This window comes from Ranitomeya imitator, chromosome 4 (genome assembly GCF_032444005.1).
Source record: "Ranitomeya imitator isolate aRanImi1 chromosome 4, aRanImi1.pri, whole genome shotgun sequence".
Taxonomy (NCBI): domain Eukaryota; kingdom Metazoa; phylum Chordata; class Amphibia; order Anura; family Dendrobatidae; genus Ranitomeya; species Ranitomeya imitator.
In genome coordinates this window covers 137,708,495-137,726,229 of record NC_091285.1, presented here as the reverse complement: position 1 = coordinate 137,726,229, position 17,735 = coordinate 137,708,495, and the positions used below count along the sequence as shown (strand labels likewise).

Here is a 17,735-nt window from a genome sequence, read left to right as displayed (position 1 = left end):
TGTTGATTGTGAAAGGCAACCCACAGGCTAATTGAACACTTCCTCCAAATAACACATTTTGAATTATTGAAACTACAATCTGTTACGTTTGACACCTACCTGAAGAACACTCACTGCAGATGAACTTTCCCCGAGGCATGTCTCTCAGACCAAGGCACTGCAGGTGAAATGCTCCGCAGCACTGGGCCTCACACAGCAGCAGCTCTCCTGGCTTCTCGCACACCTGCATAGAAGAAAAGGGACCTTCCCTGATAACACCGCATAGGGCAGGAGATACAGCATACACAGGCTCTCCAGCCGTACACTACGTCACTAATTACCATAAGGACACCCCAGATCTAGAGAATAAGTGTCTGGGCTGCATGGGAGCAGCGCTAAAACTAGCTGCGCCGCTGATCCGTCATTCCGAAGATCAGGGGTTAGAGACGAGTCAGCAGCAGTATAAATCAGATGGAGATCAGTGCTCAGACCGAATACATTAACCAGATTATACTATTGGAATATGCCGAGTGTTAGCCGACGTGACAATAGCCAGAATTAAAGGGAACTCCAACCACAGCCATTTATGACAAAGCAGTCAATAGGCAATGGGCATCTAAGTGGTAAGGGGAGAGGGTGGGTTTCATTCCTGCATACCAGAGAATTGTCATGGCAGCTTGGAGACTGACAAAGGTCTCACTTCTGCTTTGGGCACCAACAGGCTGCAAGTTTTCCCACTCATTGGCATAGGAAACTGCAATTCAGAAGCTCAGTGTAATGATTAGTGGCAGAATTTATTTTCTCAACCCTACTAAAAATAAAAGAAAAATAGAATAAAAATGGTACGTATCCCCAAAAAATTAGATGCTATTTTTTATTTTGATAAAAGTTTAAGAAATTCATTACTTAGGCTAGGTTCACATTGCGTCAAGTACATGGCGTTAAACGGATGCGTTAAACGCATGTACAGAAACGGAGCAAAAATATGTGAAATTCGTCGTCACGGTAACGCTAGCGTTAACGCATGTGATCGTGTTTTTTCATTTTGATGTCCGTTTACGAAGTATCCGTTTGTCTGCGTTTGTCACTGTCAATAAAGTTGTTCTTTTTTTTTTCCCTTTTGTCATTGTCGGGTGTGGGCACAGACTCATTCTCCATTTTGAAAGCATTGAGTGAACTTCTGCTAGCAAGATGTTTGTGTCTGAGCTCGTCAGATTTCGCTTGATGCGGTTGCGACTTCGGCAGAGAAAGCGTAGTTCGCAAAGGAGATATTGGATCCACGAAGTGAATTTCTTGCGGAGTACATATGGTGCCTTTCACACCCTGTATGTGCAGCTTCGGGATCAAACGCTATTAAAACGTGTGGTCCTATTTGGAAATTTTTCATGATTTGCGTCTGACTGCGTTTGCCATAGCCTTCTATGGCAGAATGAACGCTTCCGTTAGTAGTGCGTTATCTTGGCCGGACCCGAAAACGCTGCAAGCCGCGTTGAAGGTCCGTCAGAAAAAAAACGTTATGTGACAAACGCATACCAATTTAGGGATGCGTCACGATGCGTCAGACAATGCAAGCCTATGGGCGCGTTAGTATGTGCGTTACATTGCGTTTTTACTACTTAAAAACAAGTCCGTTAGACGGACACACCTAGCGCAATGTGAACCCAGCCTTACTCATCAAAATCACCCCAAATACCGTACATACACAAAGTTAATAGAAAAATAAAAAGGTTTGATATTCAGTTGTATACTTAAAGGGATTCAGCCTTTTAAAACTGAAGGCCATTCCTTAAAACACCATCAATATTAAATTTGTGTATGCCCAACTTTCGCATCTCGACGATCAGCTGTTTAAAGGGGCCACAGAGCTCATATAAGCAACTTCAACACTTACATCGACATGCAAACTGGTTTATATCTACTTATTACAGCAGAAAAGGGGGCAGCAGTGCTTACCTGCCAGGTCTCCGAACAAATGCACTATCCGGATGCATCAAACCCATATAGTAAAGATGGCGGCAACACACATCTCTGCTATATGGGTTTGTTGCATCCTGTAGTGCAGAGGTCCCCAACTCCAGTCCTCAAGGCCCACCAACAGGTCATGTTTTCAGGATTTCCTTAGTCTTGCCCAGGTAATAATTGCATCACCTGTGCAATGCAAAGGAAATCCTGAAAACATGACCTGTTGGTGGGCCTTGAGGACTGGAGTTGGGGACCTCTGCTGTAGTGCATTGTTTGGAGACCTCTGCTGTAGTGCATTGTTTGGAGACCTCTGCTGTAGTGCATTGTTTGGAGACCTGGGCAGGTAAGCACTGCTGCCCCTTTTCTGCTGTACTAATTCTTGCATTTTGGGAGGATTGTCAGTCCTCTTTTTGTGGCTTTGCTATTAAGTTTAGTGTTAGGACTCGCAAGTGTGAGGACACTTGGTGCGGGTTTCGAGCTTGCATAACTATCCAAAATATCAGCCAATACCTCACATATTTATATATATTTTTTGCACTTTATTTTTCAGGGTGCAGCCAGGCCCAGCACGTTAGGTCTTAGGGTATGTTCACACGTTCAGGATTTCCATCCTTTTTTTTTCAGGACAGTTTTTTTAAAAAACTGCAGCTCTTGGCAGAAAACGCAGGTCCTTTTTTTGGTCCTTTTTTTTGTCCTTTTTCGATGCGTTTTTTGATGCGTTTTTTTATCCTTTTTTTATGCAGTTTTCTATGCAGAGACTGTTTCCTAGGAAGCTTTTTAGGGCTAAAATGGCTGAAAATACCCTAACCCTACCCCTATTCTAACCTTAGTGAAAAAAAAAAAAAAAAAAAAATTCTTAATTTTTTTATTGTCCCTACCAATGGGGGTGACAAAGTGGGGGGAGTGTCATTTACTATTTTTTTATTTTGATCACTGAGATATAACCTATCTCAGTGATCAAAATGCACTTTGGAGCGAATCTGCCGGCCGGCAGATTCGGCGGGCGCACTGCGCATGCGCCCGCCATTTTGCAAGATGGCGGCGCCCAGGGAGAAGACGGCCGGACGGACACCGGGACGCCGGGTAAGTATAGGGGGGGGAAATTAGGGCACGGGGGGGGCATCGGAGCACTGGGGGGGGGCATCGGAGCACGGGGGGGGGGGCATCGGAGCACGGGGGGGCAGCCACACTCCGCCCACGCACTTCCGCCCGCTCCCCCGCACTTCCTGCTGCAGCGGTTCTGCACATCAAATCGCAGTAAAACCCGCAGATATATTTTTGATCTGCGGGTTTTACTGCGATTTTGACCTCACAATGGAGGTCTATGGGTGCAGAACCGCTGCGGTTCAGGAAAAAGAAGTGACATGCTCCTTTTTTGCCGCAGCTATTCTGCGCGGCTTTTTAAACGAAATTACGGATCATGTGCACAGCAGTGACTGTTTACCATAGGGTTACATTGTTATGTACCCTGCATGGAAAACAGCTGCGGAACCGCAGCGGCAAAACCGCTGCGGTTCCGCAGTAAAAAACGCACTGTGTGAACATGGCCTTATACACTGGAGTGTCCACATGGGATGCATTTACATAGTGCTGGGCAGCCCCCCTGATCTAATAGTATGGGCGTCACTAATAGGCTGTGAACCAGATACTGTGCATTATCTGTACGTGAACAGTGCCCTGTACAAGCCTCTACTGTGCAATCATATACTAAGCAGTCACCCCTCCATGGATTGGTAGGCTGCGAGTGGTTGTCTTAGCAGTATTTTGCACCTGTGTTGCCGCCATCTTTACTATATGGGTTTGATGCATCCGGATAGTGCACTTGTTCGGAGACCTGGACAGGTAAGCACTGCAGCCCCTTTTCTGCTGTACTAATTCTTGGATTTTTAGTCCTCTTTTTGTGGCTTTGTCATTAAATTTGGTTTTTAACTACACTCTTTTTTATTTTGCAGTAATCTCCCAGCCACTCACAAAGTAGAAACTTGAATGCTGAAAGGCATTGAATGCCAAATAGTATAATTCTATAATGCAAAGCTACATACTTAGACTTCAAATGTAGCATAGCAATTAACTAAAATGTAAACTGCTACTACCATTAAAAATAAGGAGTCAAGTGAATATAGCCGTATACCTGACACACATTCTCCTTCATGGCAGCTCCACCACCACATCGCTCAAGCTGGGCCTTCTTTGACGCAGGTCCATGTTCATGCTCTAGCCCTTCTTCAGCTGTGTCACTTGGACTGGCTGCATCATTCTCAAGCAGATCGCGCTAAATTATGGGGACAAAAATATATTTAATATAGATATATCTATCTATTCTAGAACGGTTTATTAAGTACTTTCCCATTAAAGTTAGAACTTAAAAGAACAAGAGCATACAGCACTTATGGAACAATGGCTAACGGTAAAGTGCCACGATCCTTGCCACCTACTGTACTCTTTATCCATGTAGTAGTCATTAGATCAATCCCTATACATATATTAGAATAAAACCATCTTCCAAAATCCCGTACAAAGGTATAAAAGACAGTGCATGTGGGCAAGGCGCACTTCGCATTTTTTTATTTAAATAATCCATACTTAGCCTGTACAGAGCAGAGTATGAAATAAGCCATCGTGGTTTTTCAAAACCCATTTTACAACAGTACTTACAACTTCAGCTGGGGCAAGAAGTAAGCATGCCTGACAAATTCATCCAATGTGGCGTAGTTCCGGTAGTGCATTAACCCCTTGGTGACAGGGCCAATTTTTTAAAATCTGACCAGTATCACTTTATGTAGTAATAACTAGAAAGTTTCAACATATCCCAGTGATTCGGAGACCTTTTTTTCGTGACACATTTTATGTTAATGCTAAATTTAGGTTGACATATATTTACATTGATTTATAAAAATAACAGAAAAATGACAAAAATGCTTTAAAATGTGCAATTTTCAATCTTTTAATGATCATCCCTTTAATCCAGATCGTCATACCACAGAAAAACAATAAAAAAAATAACATTTCCCACATGTCTTCTTTACATCAGCACCATTTCTAAAATGGTATTTTATTTTGTTAGAATTTTAGAAGGTTTAAAAATGTAGAAGTAATTTCTTTTTTCAAGGAAAGCATTAAGCTACTTACTGGTAGCGGCATTTTTCGGAGGCCCATGACAGCACTACGAGAGAGAGGATCCGCCCTTCAGGAACAGGAAACCTACAGATACAAAAGGGCGGCACCTCTCCCCATGCATCAGTTGTATTTCAGAGCTTGAGAGGACTACCGCGGTTAGTGGTACACAAATATACATTATATACAGTTTATATACAAAACAATCCATTGTATTGAACTAGATACCACTCGTGAAATCTATCATTATATACACTATAGGAAGTGCTACCCCCACGTGAATAGGGAGGGAACTAAGGGTGCTGTCATGGGCCTCCGAAAAATGCCGCTACCAGTAAGTAGCTTAATGCTTTATTCGGACTCCCATGACAGCACTACGAGAGATTTACAGAGATGTAAGCTACCTTAGGGAGGGACTATAGTCTGTAGCACCCTTAACCCAAAGGAGAGATCAGAGGAGGACCCCAAATCCAACCGATAGTGTTTAAAGAAAGTGGAAGGAGATGACCAAGTGGCCGCCTTACATATTTGCTCCACTGACACTCCAGATCTCTCTGCCCAGGATGACGCCATGGCCCGGGTGGAATGTGCCTTTAGATTCTGCGGAGCTGGCCCCCCACCTGCTGTATAAGCTAGAGAGATAGTTTCCCTAATCCATTTGGCTAGTGAATATTTTGACACTCTAAATCCTTTCCTTGGACCTTGGAAGGAAAGAAACAGTGCTCCATCTTTTTTCCAATTATCAGTAGCTGAGATATACTGAAGGAGAGATCTCCTAACGTCTAACGTATGAAGCTCCTGCTCTTTAGGATTAGAGGGATTAGGAACAAAGGATGGCAAAACTATCTCCTGTGATCTATGGAAACGTGTCGCTACCTTCGGCAGATATGCCGGGTCTGGTCTAAGGACTACTCTGTCTGATAAGATTTCTGTGTATGGAGGAGCTCTAGAAAGTGCCTGGATATCCCCTATCCTGCGAGCTGAGGTTATGGCAATCAGGAAGGCTGTCTTAAGCGTCAACATTTTGATCGAGGCCTCTTGCAGAGGTTCAAAGGGGGGTTTTGTTAGAGAGGACAGAACTAAATTTAAATCCCATGGAACTGTTCTATCCTTATATACCGGTCTAGATCTACTAACTGCCTTCATAAACCTCGCTATCCAATAATTGTTAGCTATATTGCATGAAAACAGGGCACCCAGAGCTGAGACCTGTACTCTAAGGGTACTAGTTGAGAGTTTTAACTCGAGACCCCTCTGTAGGAACTCTAAAATTTGTTGTATTGGTACCCCGTCTCGGATGTCAAATCTTGAACAAGACAAGAACTTCCTCCAAGTTCTAGAGTAGATTTTTGTAGTTATTTGCTTTCTACTCTTTAGGAGTGTCTCGACTAAATTTGGAGAGAAGCCTTTCCCCACTAATAGTGACCGTTCAAACTCCACGCCGTTAAATGGAGCGCTGCCACTTGTGGATGGGAGATCGGTCCCTGAGAAAGCAGGTTCGGGATCTCTGGTAGTACCCAGGGAACCGATACAGACATTGTCTTGAGCCAGGCAAACCAGGTTCTTCTGGGCCAAAAGGGGGCGATAAGGATGACTTTCGCTCGATCTTCCCTGATTTTCCTCACCACTAGAGGTATCAGGTTCAGTGGTGGGAAAGCATAGGCCAGTGGAAAATCCCATTTTATCAGAAACGCGTCCACCGCCAAGGGATTCTCCCTGGGATTTAGCGAGCAAAAAAGTTTTACTTTTCTGTTGTTTCTGGTGGCGAACAGGTCTACCACTGGTTGACCCCATCTGCAGACGATCAGATTGAAAATGTCTTTGTTGAGAGACCACTCTCCTTGTCTTAACACGTTTCGGCTGAGGAAATCTGCTGCCACATTTTCCTTTCCTTTGATGTGGAGAGCCGTCAAAGATAGAAAATTGTGCTCTGCCACCTGGAACAATCGATCCGTGATTTGCATCAATGTCTCGGAACGAGTTCCCCCTTGCCGGTTTATGTAAGCGACTGCAACTCTGTTGTCCGACAGAATTCTGACGTGCTGGCCCTGCAGATATATGAGGAATTTTTTAACAGCCAATTCAACCACCAACAACTCCCTTTGGTTGGATGAGAATGTTGTGAAGGGTTCCCATTGTCCCTGGACCACCATGTCCCCCATGTAGGCTCCCCACCCTGAAGAGCTGGCATCTGTGGTTATCACCCGGGACACATTTACTATCCAGGGAACCCCCGCTGATAAATTCTTTTTATCTGACCACCACCTAAGGGAATTTAGCGTGGTTGGCCCTAACGTTATTTTCCCATTTAACGCGCCTCCCAAGGCTCTGTCATGGAACAAGACTTCTCTCTGTAGGGATCTGGTGTGGAACTGAGCCCACTTAACTGCTGGAATGCAAGATGTGAGTGACCCAAGTAGAGACATTGCTTGCCTAAGTGTCATGGAAGGTGTATTGATTGTTTTTAACGCATACATTTGAATTAGATCTATTTTTTCTATAGGGAGGAGACACTGTTGTGTCACTGAATCCAACATTAGACCCAGGAACTTTTGAATATTTAGGGGCTGTAACTTAGATTTTTCGAAGTTTATGATCCAACCCAGGTGTTCTAGCTTGGCTTTAGTAACCTCCCATTGTGACAGACAGTGATCTACTGAGTTCCCTACAATGAGGAAATCATCCAAGTAGGGAATTATAAGGACATTTGATTCTCTTAAATGTGCCATGACTTCAGCGATTATTTTAGTGAACACTCTAGGAGCAGAAGTTATCCCGAAGGGAAGTGCCCTGAACTGAAAATGTTGAATCCTACCCCCCATTAGTACTGCTACCCTTAGGTATTGTTGGAAATCAGCGTCAATGGGTACATGATAGTAGGCATCTTTCAAATCCACTACTACCATAAAACAATTGTTGAAAAGCATTTTTATTGTCGAATTGATGGACTCCATTTTGAAGGTATGTTTTACCAAAAACTTATTGAGACCCTTAAGGTTTATAATGGTCCTATAAGACATATCCGGTTTTTGAATTAGGAAAAGGGGAGAGTAGAACCCCTTCCCTGCCTGAGAATACGGCACTTCAATCAAAACATTTTTGGAGCAAAGAGTCCTCACTTCCTCTTCTAAGGCAAATTGTTCAGTGGGAGATGAACGCCAGGGTGTTAACTGGAATTTGTCCCGTGGGGTATGGACAAACTCAAGTCTGAGACCATGGGAAACCGTGTCTTTTATCCAAACACTGTTTGTGATTTTTGACCACTCTGCCGAGAAATGCGACAGTCTCCCTCCCACCGGGATTGCCAGTCATTGGTCTTGTTTTTTGTTTTCCGTCGGGTTACGGCAAAACATGAGACCTGTGCCTCTTTTTCGCTTATCATCCCATCTGGAACGATCCCTACCCGGTGAGAAGGTGCGCCTTCCTCCCCGATTGAACCTTCTTTTGTTGAAGGGACGGCGATATGGAGTGAAAAGATTGGGAAACTTTTTCTTATCATCCCCTGCCTTCTCCAGGAGCTCATCCAGGGTAGGCCCAAATAGATACTCGCCTTTACAAGGGATAGCGCAGAGCTTTGCTTTCGCCTGCATATCCCCCGGCCAGCATTTCAGCCATAGGGCTCTCCTTGCAGCATTAGAAAGTCCTGCTGCTCTAGCTGCCAACTTTACGGAGTCAATTGAGGCGTCCGATAAAAAAAACCGCCCCCTCCTGGATTATTGGTAACGCTGAGAGTATGGAATCTCTAGAGGCCCCCTGTTTTAATTGGGTCTCCAACTGGTCCAGCCAGACCATCATTGACCTTGCCGTGCAGGTTGACGCCACCGCAGGTCTTAAGGAGCCGGCTGCCATCTCCCAGGTTCCCTTTAGGAAGGTATCCACTTTCCTATCCAGGGGGTCTTTAAGTGTCCCCATATCCTCAAACGGGAGAGAGGATCGCTTTGCTACCTTGGCAATTGCTGCATCCAGCTTTGGGGCCTTCTCCCAGCTACCCACTGCTGGGTCATCAAAAGGGTACCGACGTTTCTGCGCAGGTGGTAAGGAGCCTTTTCTCTCTGGTTTTCTCCACTCCCTGTTGATAAGTTCCTGTATTTTCTCATTTAAAGGAAAGACTCTGCGCTTTTTCTGTTCTAACCCGCTGAACATCATTTGTTCTTTAGATAGTTGAGGCTTGGGTTCTGTTATACCCATTGTGCCTCTGACCGCCTTTATTAATTTGTCTATCCTCTCTATGGGTAGGCAAAACCGAGCAGCGTCTTCTTCCGAAGAGGAGGATGAAGCTGCTGAATCGTCCGATTCCTCGCTCCTGTCCTTATCCACAGACGAATCAGATGCCCACTGAGTTTTTTGCTTAGAGCCTCCTGTCTGTGAAAGGTTCTTAATGGACTGCTTGACCTCCATTCTAACCATTTCCTTTAGACTGGCCGCAATAGAAGAGGACTCTTCTGCTACCTAAGGGGATAAGTAAGGTAGACTAGAATGTAAGATCTACATGCTATACCCCCTCCCCTCCTTCCAGGACCTCACCGTCTGCTGGATACAGGGGTCACATAGTTTTTTAGGGTGTGAGTCAGGCAAGGGGACCCCGCAGATGGCACACTCCCTATGCTTCGCCTTACTGACGCTTTTCTTTCCCTGCACAAAACATATGAGGGGACACTAGTCACTAAGTGAACTTTCTCGAAGGTCACTTACCAGTGGCTGCCCCACACCCAGAAGATACCGAAGTACGAGGGGGATCTTTTCTGGCTGACGCTCCAGACCCCTGTCTGGAGGAGCTTCTGCGGCCAGACCCATCGCTCTTTTTCTCACGATCCTTCTCCATGGATTTCTGAGGCACTTCATCCAGCAGCAGAGGCTGCTGATCCTGATCAGACTCCATCTTCAGTTTGGAGACCAGGAGCAAGGATCGCGCACCTGGAGCCGATATATAGCCCCTCCTTCGGCCAGCGTAATTATGCCGCGCTTGTAGCCACTTTCCACCACCCCCCCCCGCAGCTGCAGGGGATCAGCCGACACCTGAGGGTGATCGGCGCACATTTACCGGTGGGCGCCGCCATCTTGGAGCTCCTGCGCATGCGCAGAAGCTCCGCGACCCGGAAGACACCGCCGGCTCCGCCCCCCGACGTCACCCCTAGTCCACAGCGCTTCCTGTCAGCGCTGTGAACAGCGTGGGACGCCGAGACCATGCCGGGAGACTCCGAGGGCGCCCCCACAATGCCGCCGACCCCCCCAAGGGAGGAGGACCTTTATACATACCACGCGCGGCTTCCGGAGACCGGACACCCCCTGGCGACCGCTCCACGCTGATCAGACACTGCCGTGCAGCCCTGCCAGAGCCACCGTGTCTGCTTCAGGTACCCCGCACCGGCCGAGGTAGGAGACCCCCTCGCTACCCGAATCGGTCCGGCCGGCCTGGAATCTGCTAGCAATCTTCTTGTAGGATCCAGTCCCTCCAGGAACAGGAAACCAACTGATGCATGGGGAGAGGTGCCGCCCTTTTGTATCTGTAGGTTTCCTGTTCCTGAAGGGCGGATCCTCTCTCTCGTAGTGCTGTCATGGGAGTCCGAATAAATTTACAAAACTTATTTTTTTGGGACCTGTTCAGTTTTGAAGTAACTTTGGGGGTCCTATATATATTGGAAACCACCAAAAGTGATACCATTTTTGCAAAACTGCACCCCTAAACGTATTCAAAATTGCATTCAGGTAGTTCATTAACCCTTCATGTGGAATAACAGGAATGAAAAAGTTATATTTTTACCACCTAAATATTATAATTTTTTAACTGGTCAATATAGCTGGCAGACGCGAAGGCCGTTATTTGGCCACTAGATGGTGGCCCAATTCTAACGCATCGGGTATTCTAGAATATGTATGTATGTATGTATGTATGTATGTATGTATGTATGTATGTATGTATGTATGTATGTATGTATATAGCAGCCACATAGTATATAGCACAGGCCACGTAGTGTATAGGAGCCATGTAGTATATAGCAGACAAATACTACGTGGCCTGTGCTATATACTATGTGGCTGCTATATACATACATATTGTAGAATACCCGATGCGTTAATACAGGCCACGCAATATATAACAGTGGCCACACAGTATACAACACAGCCACGTACTATATAACACAGCCCACGCAGTATATAGCAGCCACGCAGTATATAACACAGGCGACTTAGTATATAACACAGGCCACGCAGTATATAGCACAGGCCACGTAATATATAGCACAGCCCACGCAGTATATAGCAGCCACGTAGTATATATATACTGCGTGGGCAGTGTTAACAGTGGCCACGTAATATATAGCAGAGCCCACGCAGTATATAGCAGAGCCCACGGAGTATATCACACAGCCCACATCTATAATATAACGCTGGGAGCGTCACTCTGTCCGAAGCCTTTATAGACTGCGCAGGCGCCGGCGCAGTCTGGCCCCCACAGAGTAACGCTCCCAAGAGATCGCGGTATGCGTAAGCACTGAAAGCATACCGCGATCTCCACCGGAGAGTCAGGGACCGCCAGGAGGGTAAGTATATTCACCTTTCCCCGTTCCAGCGCTGCGTGCGGCTCAGTCTCCCGGCTCCTCTGCGGTGACAGTTCAGAGGGCGCGAAGACGCGCTTAATGCGCGCCGGCGCCGCCCTCTGACCAGTCAGGCAGAGGAGCGCGGACTGCGTAGGCGCCGATTCCGGCAGCAGGACCAAGAAAATGGCGGCGGAAAGGAATCAGGTGGTGTAAATAACAAATTGCTGTGGCATGAAGTGTCACAGCTTCATGCCACAGCAATTTGTTACTTACGCCATTCCTTTCCGCCCATTTTCTTCGTCCTCCTGCTGCCGGAATCGGCGCCTGCGCAGTCCGCACTTTCAGATGCCATTTTCTTGAAGACACTCCGGCTCCACTGCAGGTGTGTCTTCAAGAAAATGGTGCCGGAAAGCGCGGACTGTGCAGGCGCCGATTCCGGCAGCAGGAGGACGAAGAAAATGGGCGGAAAGGAATGGCGTAAGTAACAAATTGCTGTTGCATGAAGCTGTGACACTTCATGCCACAGCAATTTGTTATTTACACCACCTGATTCCTTTCCGCCGCCATTTTCTTGGTCCTGCTGCCGGAATCGGCGCCTACGCAGTCCGCGCTTTCCGGCGCCATTTTCTTGAAGACACACTGCCGGCGCCATTTTCTTGAAGACACACTGCAGGTGTGTCTTCAAGAAAATGGCGCCGGAAAGCGCGGACTGCGCAGGCGCCGATTCCGCCAGCAGGAGGACCAAGAAAATGGCAGCGGAAAGGAATCAGGTGGCGCAAGTAACAAATTGCTGTGGCATGAGGCTGTGACACTTCATGCCACAGCTATTTGTTACTTACGCCACCTGATACGGGTCATATACTATGGAGCATGTTATGGAGCAGCGTATGGGGCATTTGGATGGGAGTAGCAAATTAAAGAACGGGGGCGCAGGATGGGAGCAGCACATGACAGAACGGGGGTGCAGGATGGGAGCAGCACATGACAGGATGGGAGCAGCACATGACAGGATGGAAGCGCAGGATGGGAGCAGCACATGACAGAGCGGGGGCGCAGGATGGGAGCAGCACATGACAGGATGGGAGCAGCACATGACAGGATGGGAGCAGCACATGACAGGACGGGGGCGCAGGATGGGTCCAGCACATGACAGAGCGGGGGCGCAGGATGGGACCAGCACATGACAGAACGGGGGCGCAGGATGGGAGCAGCACATGACAGAACGAGGGCGCAGGATGGGAGCAGCACATGACAGAACGGGGGTGCAGGATGGGAGCAGCACATGACAGAACGGGGGTGCAGGATGGGAGCAGCACATGACAGAACGGGGGCGCAGGATGGGAGCAGCACATGACAGAACGGGGGCGCAGGATGGGAGCAGCACATGACAGAACGGGGGCGCAGGATGGAGCAGCACATGACAGGATGGGGAGGCAGGATGGAGCAGCACATACCAGGATGGAGACCATATACCAATATAAATGCTCGGCACCTGGGCGTAGAATGGGTTCAATAGCTAGTAGTATATAACACTGCCTACGTAGTATATACCTGCCACGCGGTATCTAACACAGCCCAAGTAGTATACAGTGTGGGCACCATATCTTTGTTAAAAAAATAAATTAAAAATAGTTATATACTCACCCCCTGGGATCCACCGAAGCTCCCGCTATACACGCGCGGCTGTCGCCATCTTCCGTTCCCAGGATGCATTGCGAAATTACCCAGATGACTTAGCGGTCTCGTGAGACCGCTAAGTCTTCTGGGTAATTTCGCAATGCATCGCCGAGAAAGGAAGATGGCGGCCGGCGCAAGCAGGTCGGCAGACTACGGAGGGTGAGAATAGCAGGTTTTTTGTTTTTTTTTATTATTTTTAACATTAATTTTTTTTTGGAGACACACAGGGTTAATAGCAGCGGTTACGGAGTGCGTTACCCGCGGCATAACGTGGTCCGTTACCGCCGGCATTAACCCTGTGTGAGCAGTGACTGGAGGGGAGTATGCGGGCGCTGGGCACTGGTAAGTAAGGAGCGGCCATTTTCTTCCGGACTGTGCCCGTCGCTGATTGGTCGTGGCTGTTTTGCCGCGACCAGCCAGCGACTTGGATTTCCATGACAGACAGAGGCCGCGACCAATGAATATCCGTGACAGACAGACAGAAGGACAGATAGAAAGATGGAAGTGACCCTTAGACAATTACATAGTAGATGAACTGCATTGGCAAACATCAGGACCACACGATCAAGATCTCAGGGTGCCGATGGGATTAATGAGGAAGCCCCCATACTCTGTTAAGCATCTAGATGCCGTAGTCATTGACCGCAGCATCTAAGAGGTTAAACAGATATGGACGGTGCCAATGCTGATCATGGCTGATGCAGCAAGTTGTCAGCTATAGTAAACAACCGACAGCTGCTGGATTGTCACCTGCATGGGGATGCTATTCTCTTATATCTCAGGTCAGTAAAATAGGAATATTTGTGTACTCACCGTAAAATCCTTTTGTCCGAACCATTCATTGGGGCACACAGACCGTGGGTGTATGCTGCTGCCACTAGGAGGCTGACACTAAGTGATACAAAGAAAGATAGCTCCTCCCCTGCAGTATATACCCTCCTGCTGGCTCTCAGCTAACCAGTTCAATGCAAAAGCAGTAGGAGATCAATAACAATATTTGAGCGTATAACATGTCACATTATAAATGAGAGTATAGCATGTCAAATTATAAAACAAGCACAAGCTAATAATAGGGTGGATGTCCCCCAATGAATGGCTCGGAGAAAAGGATTTTACGGTGAGTACACAAAAATCCCTATTTCTCCTTCGCCTCATTGGGGGACACAGACCGTGGGACGTCCAAAAGCAGTCCCTGGGTGGGGACAACATCAGATCAGGCCCTGCGTAAAAGCTACTTACAAGTGCGACACCGCGGAATGCAGAGTCTGCCTGCCCAGACTCACATCTGTGGAAGTCTGGAAATTATAGTGCTTCAAGAATGCATGCGGACTGGACGAACCCGCAAGCTTGCTGGTGTGCTTTGCCGACGCCTGGTGCCTAGAATCCAAGAAACCTCAATAGACAGGGAGATGGGCTGACATTAACACGGAAGGACTGGATGGTGTAACAAATCCACCAAGCTAACATGGCCGATGAAACGTCTAAACCCTTCCTGTAACTGTCAGGAAGCAGTCCTCTTATCGTGAGGTAGCCCAAATAAAGTGTCCAACCTTCGGAAGGACACCGTCCTGGAGACGTACCTACTCAGAGCACTCACCACGTCCAGAATATGGGGAACCCATTCTGTTTTATGGACTGGTGCCGAAAGAGATGAGGGAAGAACGATGCCTTCATAACTGTGGGAATACAATACCACCTTGGTAACAAGGGATGGGGATGGCCTGAAGGCAACCTTGCCTTGATGGTAATAAGGGAAAACAGTCTGAAAGAACAGAGCGGCTAGCTCCGAAGACTCGTCAGGATGAGGAGATCGCAGAGAAAAAAGGGTGACCTTTCCTGATAGTAAAGTCTGTTCAAATCAAAAGGAGTCTACTGTAAGACTCCCAGGACCATTAAGGTCCCAAAGATCTAACGATATGCGATAGGGAAGAACCACATGTGAAGACTGCCTGCGAGGAAGTACATATTTGCAGCTTTGTTGCAATAAGATGGAAAAATACTAGTTCCGCAAATGAGAATACCTGATATGGTCAGTGCGGATCTCCCAGGATCACTGGGGCCTTTCCTGCTTCCGAAAAGATCTCGGAAGTAGTGGAAGAGGGGTTATAGAAACTGGTACCATGGAAGAACCAGAGCATGCACTGCAATGGCTTTTGGATCTGGAGGCCGAACCATGAACTAGAGTACACTGGCGTTCAGTCTGGACGCCATCCGACCAACATCTGGAGTGCTCCAGAGAAGAGAAGACCGATCTGATGGAAGACTTCCGGGTGAAGTTCCCACTCACATAAGGCGGGACCCTGACGGCGTCTGCCGCCCAGAGTTCTACTTTTGAGATGTGTAGTGCCGAGATCACCAAATCATAGATCATGGCCCAACAGAGAATGTGAGGTACCTCGGCCATGATGTCTGACCGTGGGTACCTGCTAGATGATCGACATATGGCACAGACGTGGGATAGTCCGATTGAATCGGATGGGGAGACCCGCCAGAAGGCAGTGGACCTGCTGTAGAACTAGCCGTACCGTTCGGATCCGCCGAACAAAGATCAGAAGAGGACTGGTATTGGTAGTCACTAATAACCATTGAACCGAGAGAAAGGATCTCCCCTGGATGAGGAAGGAGCTCAGAGGCTTCCCTCTGAAAGCCCGATTGACCTGCAGTAAACGAGAGGAGCAAATGAAACCGCTTCCATTGTCGTCACCAATTTTCCTCAGAACCCTCCTAGCAAATCGAATGGAATGAGGGAATGAGTGAACAAGTGCACGAGCTCCCTGTTGAAGGGCCATGGCCTTGTCTCAATGGAGAATCAGCAGCCTTCTGGAAGATTCCAGGATCATACTGAAAAAGGATATCTGATGGGCTGGAAATGAGGAAAAACTTGTCTAAGTTTAGCTGCCAGCCCAGGAGAGGGAGGGTAGCGAACGAGACAGACGACTCAGTGCAGGGCTGGAAGAATGGCTAGAAAGTCGACCAGATGGGGATGGACGACCAAGCCTCTAGGGTGCAAGAGGAACATGACAGCCGCCATAACCCTTGCGAACACTCTGGGTGCGGTAGCAAGGCCGAAGGACAAGTTCGTGATTTGAAAATGCTGTTCTCAAAAGGGAAAGCGAAGGAATTTTTGAAGAGGGGGAAACATAGGAATGTGAAGGTAAGCATCCCAAATGTCGGTGGATGCCAGAAAATCCACCTTTTTCCGTTGAAGTAATGGCTGAGCGGAGGAACTCCATCCGAAGAAGGGGGACCTTGTCAAGCTTGGTAGAAGTTTGAGGTTCAAGGTCAGTCTTACTTTTCGGTCCCCTTTTTGGAACCAAGATCCCTTAGAACTAGACCTTCCTGGACAACTGATCCACTGCTGGTTGGCTCTATAGGAAACATGCGATCCCTTGTTCCTGCATGGGGAACACTCCCAACTTTTCAACGAATAACCGATCACTCTGGTAAGGGAGTGATGTCAGAGGCCTGTTGAACGCAGAGTACGCTTCCATTCTCTGAGCTATAATGTCCTTCTGAGTGTAATGGCATTTGCTGCTGACAGCGCCGCTCAAGTAGACGCATCCGAGAGGTGTGAAGCAGCTAGTCTCCTCGCTCAAGAAATTTGATTGACCAGCTGTACCGTCTTCGCGAAAAGGTTACTCTTGGAAATCAAAAAAGTTAAGGTCTCTGACCAGGAGACCATTGCTCTAGCAACACATGCAGCGGCTAAGGCAGGGTAGAGCGCTGAACTGGAGGCAAGACGGAACGAACTAGATTTGCTATCTGACAGTCCGTTGTATTTTTAATTGATGACCCATCGGGCAGGGATACTTGTAGGTATACCAAAGGAGATTCTACCCGGTTAATATGCCAAGTGGCAGAATGCACGGCTGCATGCAGGTGGTCAGGAAAAGCCATCTCTTACTATCGCCGCTCTCTTTTGACGGTGCAGAGTTAAAATGATGAACACTCGATCTACCATCCTCTTAACAGGGAAGTGGAGAGGGATCGTCCGCCTTCTTGCATCATCTACTAAATAGTGGAGATGCAGAGGGGGTGTTCGGATGCCAAAAAGGGAGCCTCTGTACATCCACAGAGTTATGGTCCCTAGGTGGACAGGGCTGGTTGTCCGGCGTTAGGCCTGGCTATAGAAAAGGATACATGGAGGCGACACTCCGTGTGCTCGTCTGTTAATGGTGAGGGGAGATTGGTGCTTTTTAAAAGGCCCCGTCGCCCTTAAGAATCAGACCAGGCATGGCATCTCACGTCTTAGGTGGGTAGACGTGGAGGGGACACACCACGTGTTTGCATATTGGCTGAAAAAGGATACCGCGCTTGAAGAGGCTTCTGTCCAGTGGATCGCTTATCCGGACGCTCCCTGTCCGGGCGAATGAGGGACACTGCGTGATCTAGAGTAGAATCGAAGTCCTCATCAATCTACAGAGATTGATTGATGATATAAATAGGCGCATCCATCCTTTTCTG

General features: G+C 47.6%; 1 protein-coding gene across 2 annotated transcripts in view; it reads right to left on the bottom strand.

Annotated features, from left to right (window-relative positions):
• NSD1 (nuclear receptor binding SET domain protein 1) overlaps positions 1–17,735 on the bottom strand; it is a 149,875-nt gene that overhangs the window by 45,153 nt on the left and 86,987 nt on the right. For both annotated transcript variants that reach the window (XM_069763951.1, XM_069763952.1), the window contains exons 11-12: positions 4,073–4,213; positions 100–223 (exon numbers count right to left, since the gene is read on the bottom strand). In XM_069763951.1, coding sequence (XP_069620052.1) covers positions 100–223; positions 4,073–4,213 — 265 coding nt within the window. The remainder of the gene's footprint in view (positions 1–99; positions 224–4,072; positions 4,214–17,735) is intronic.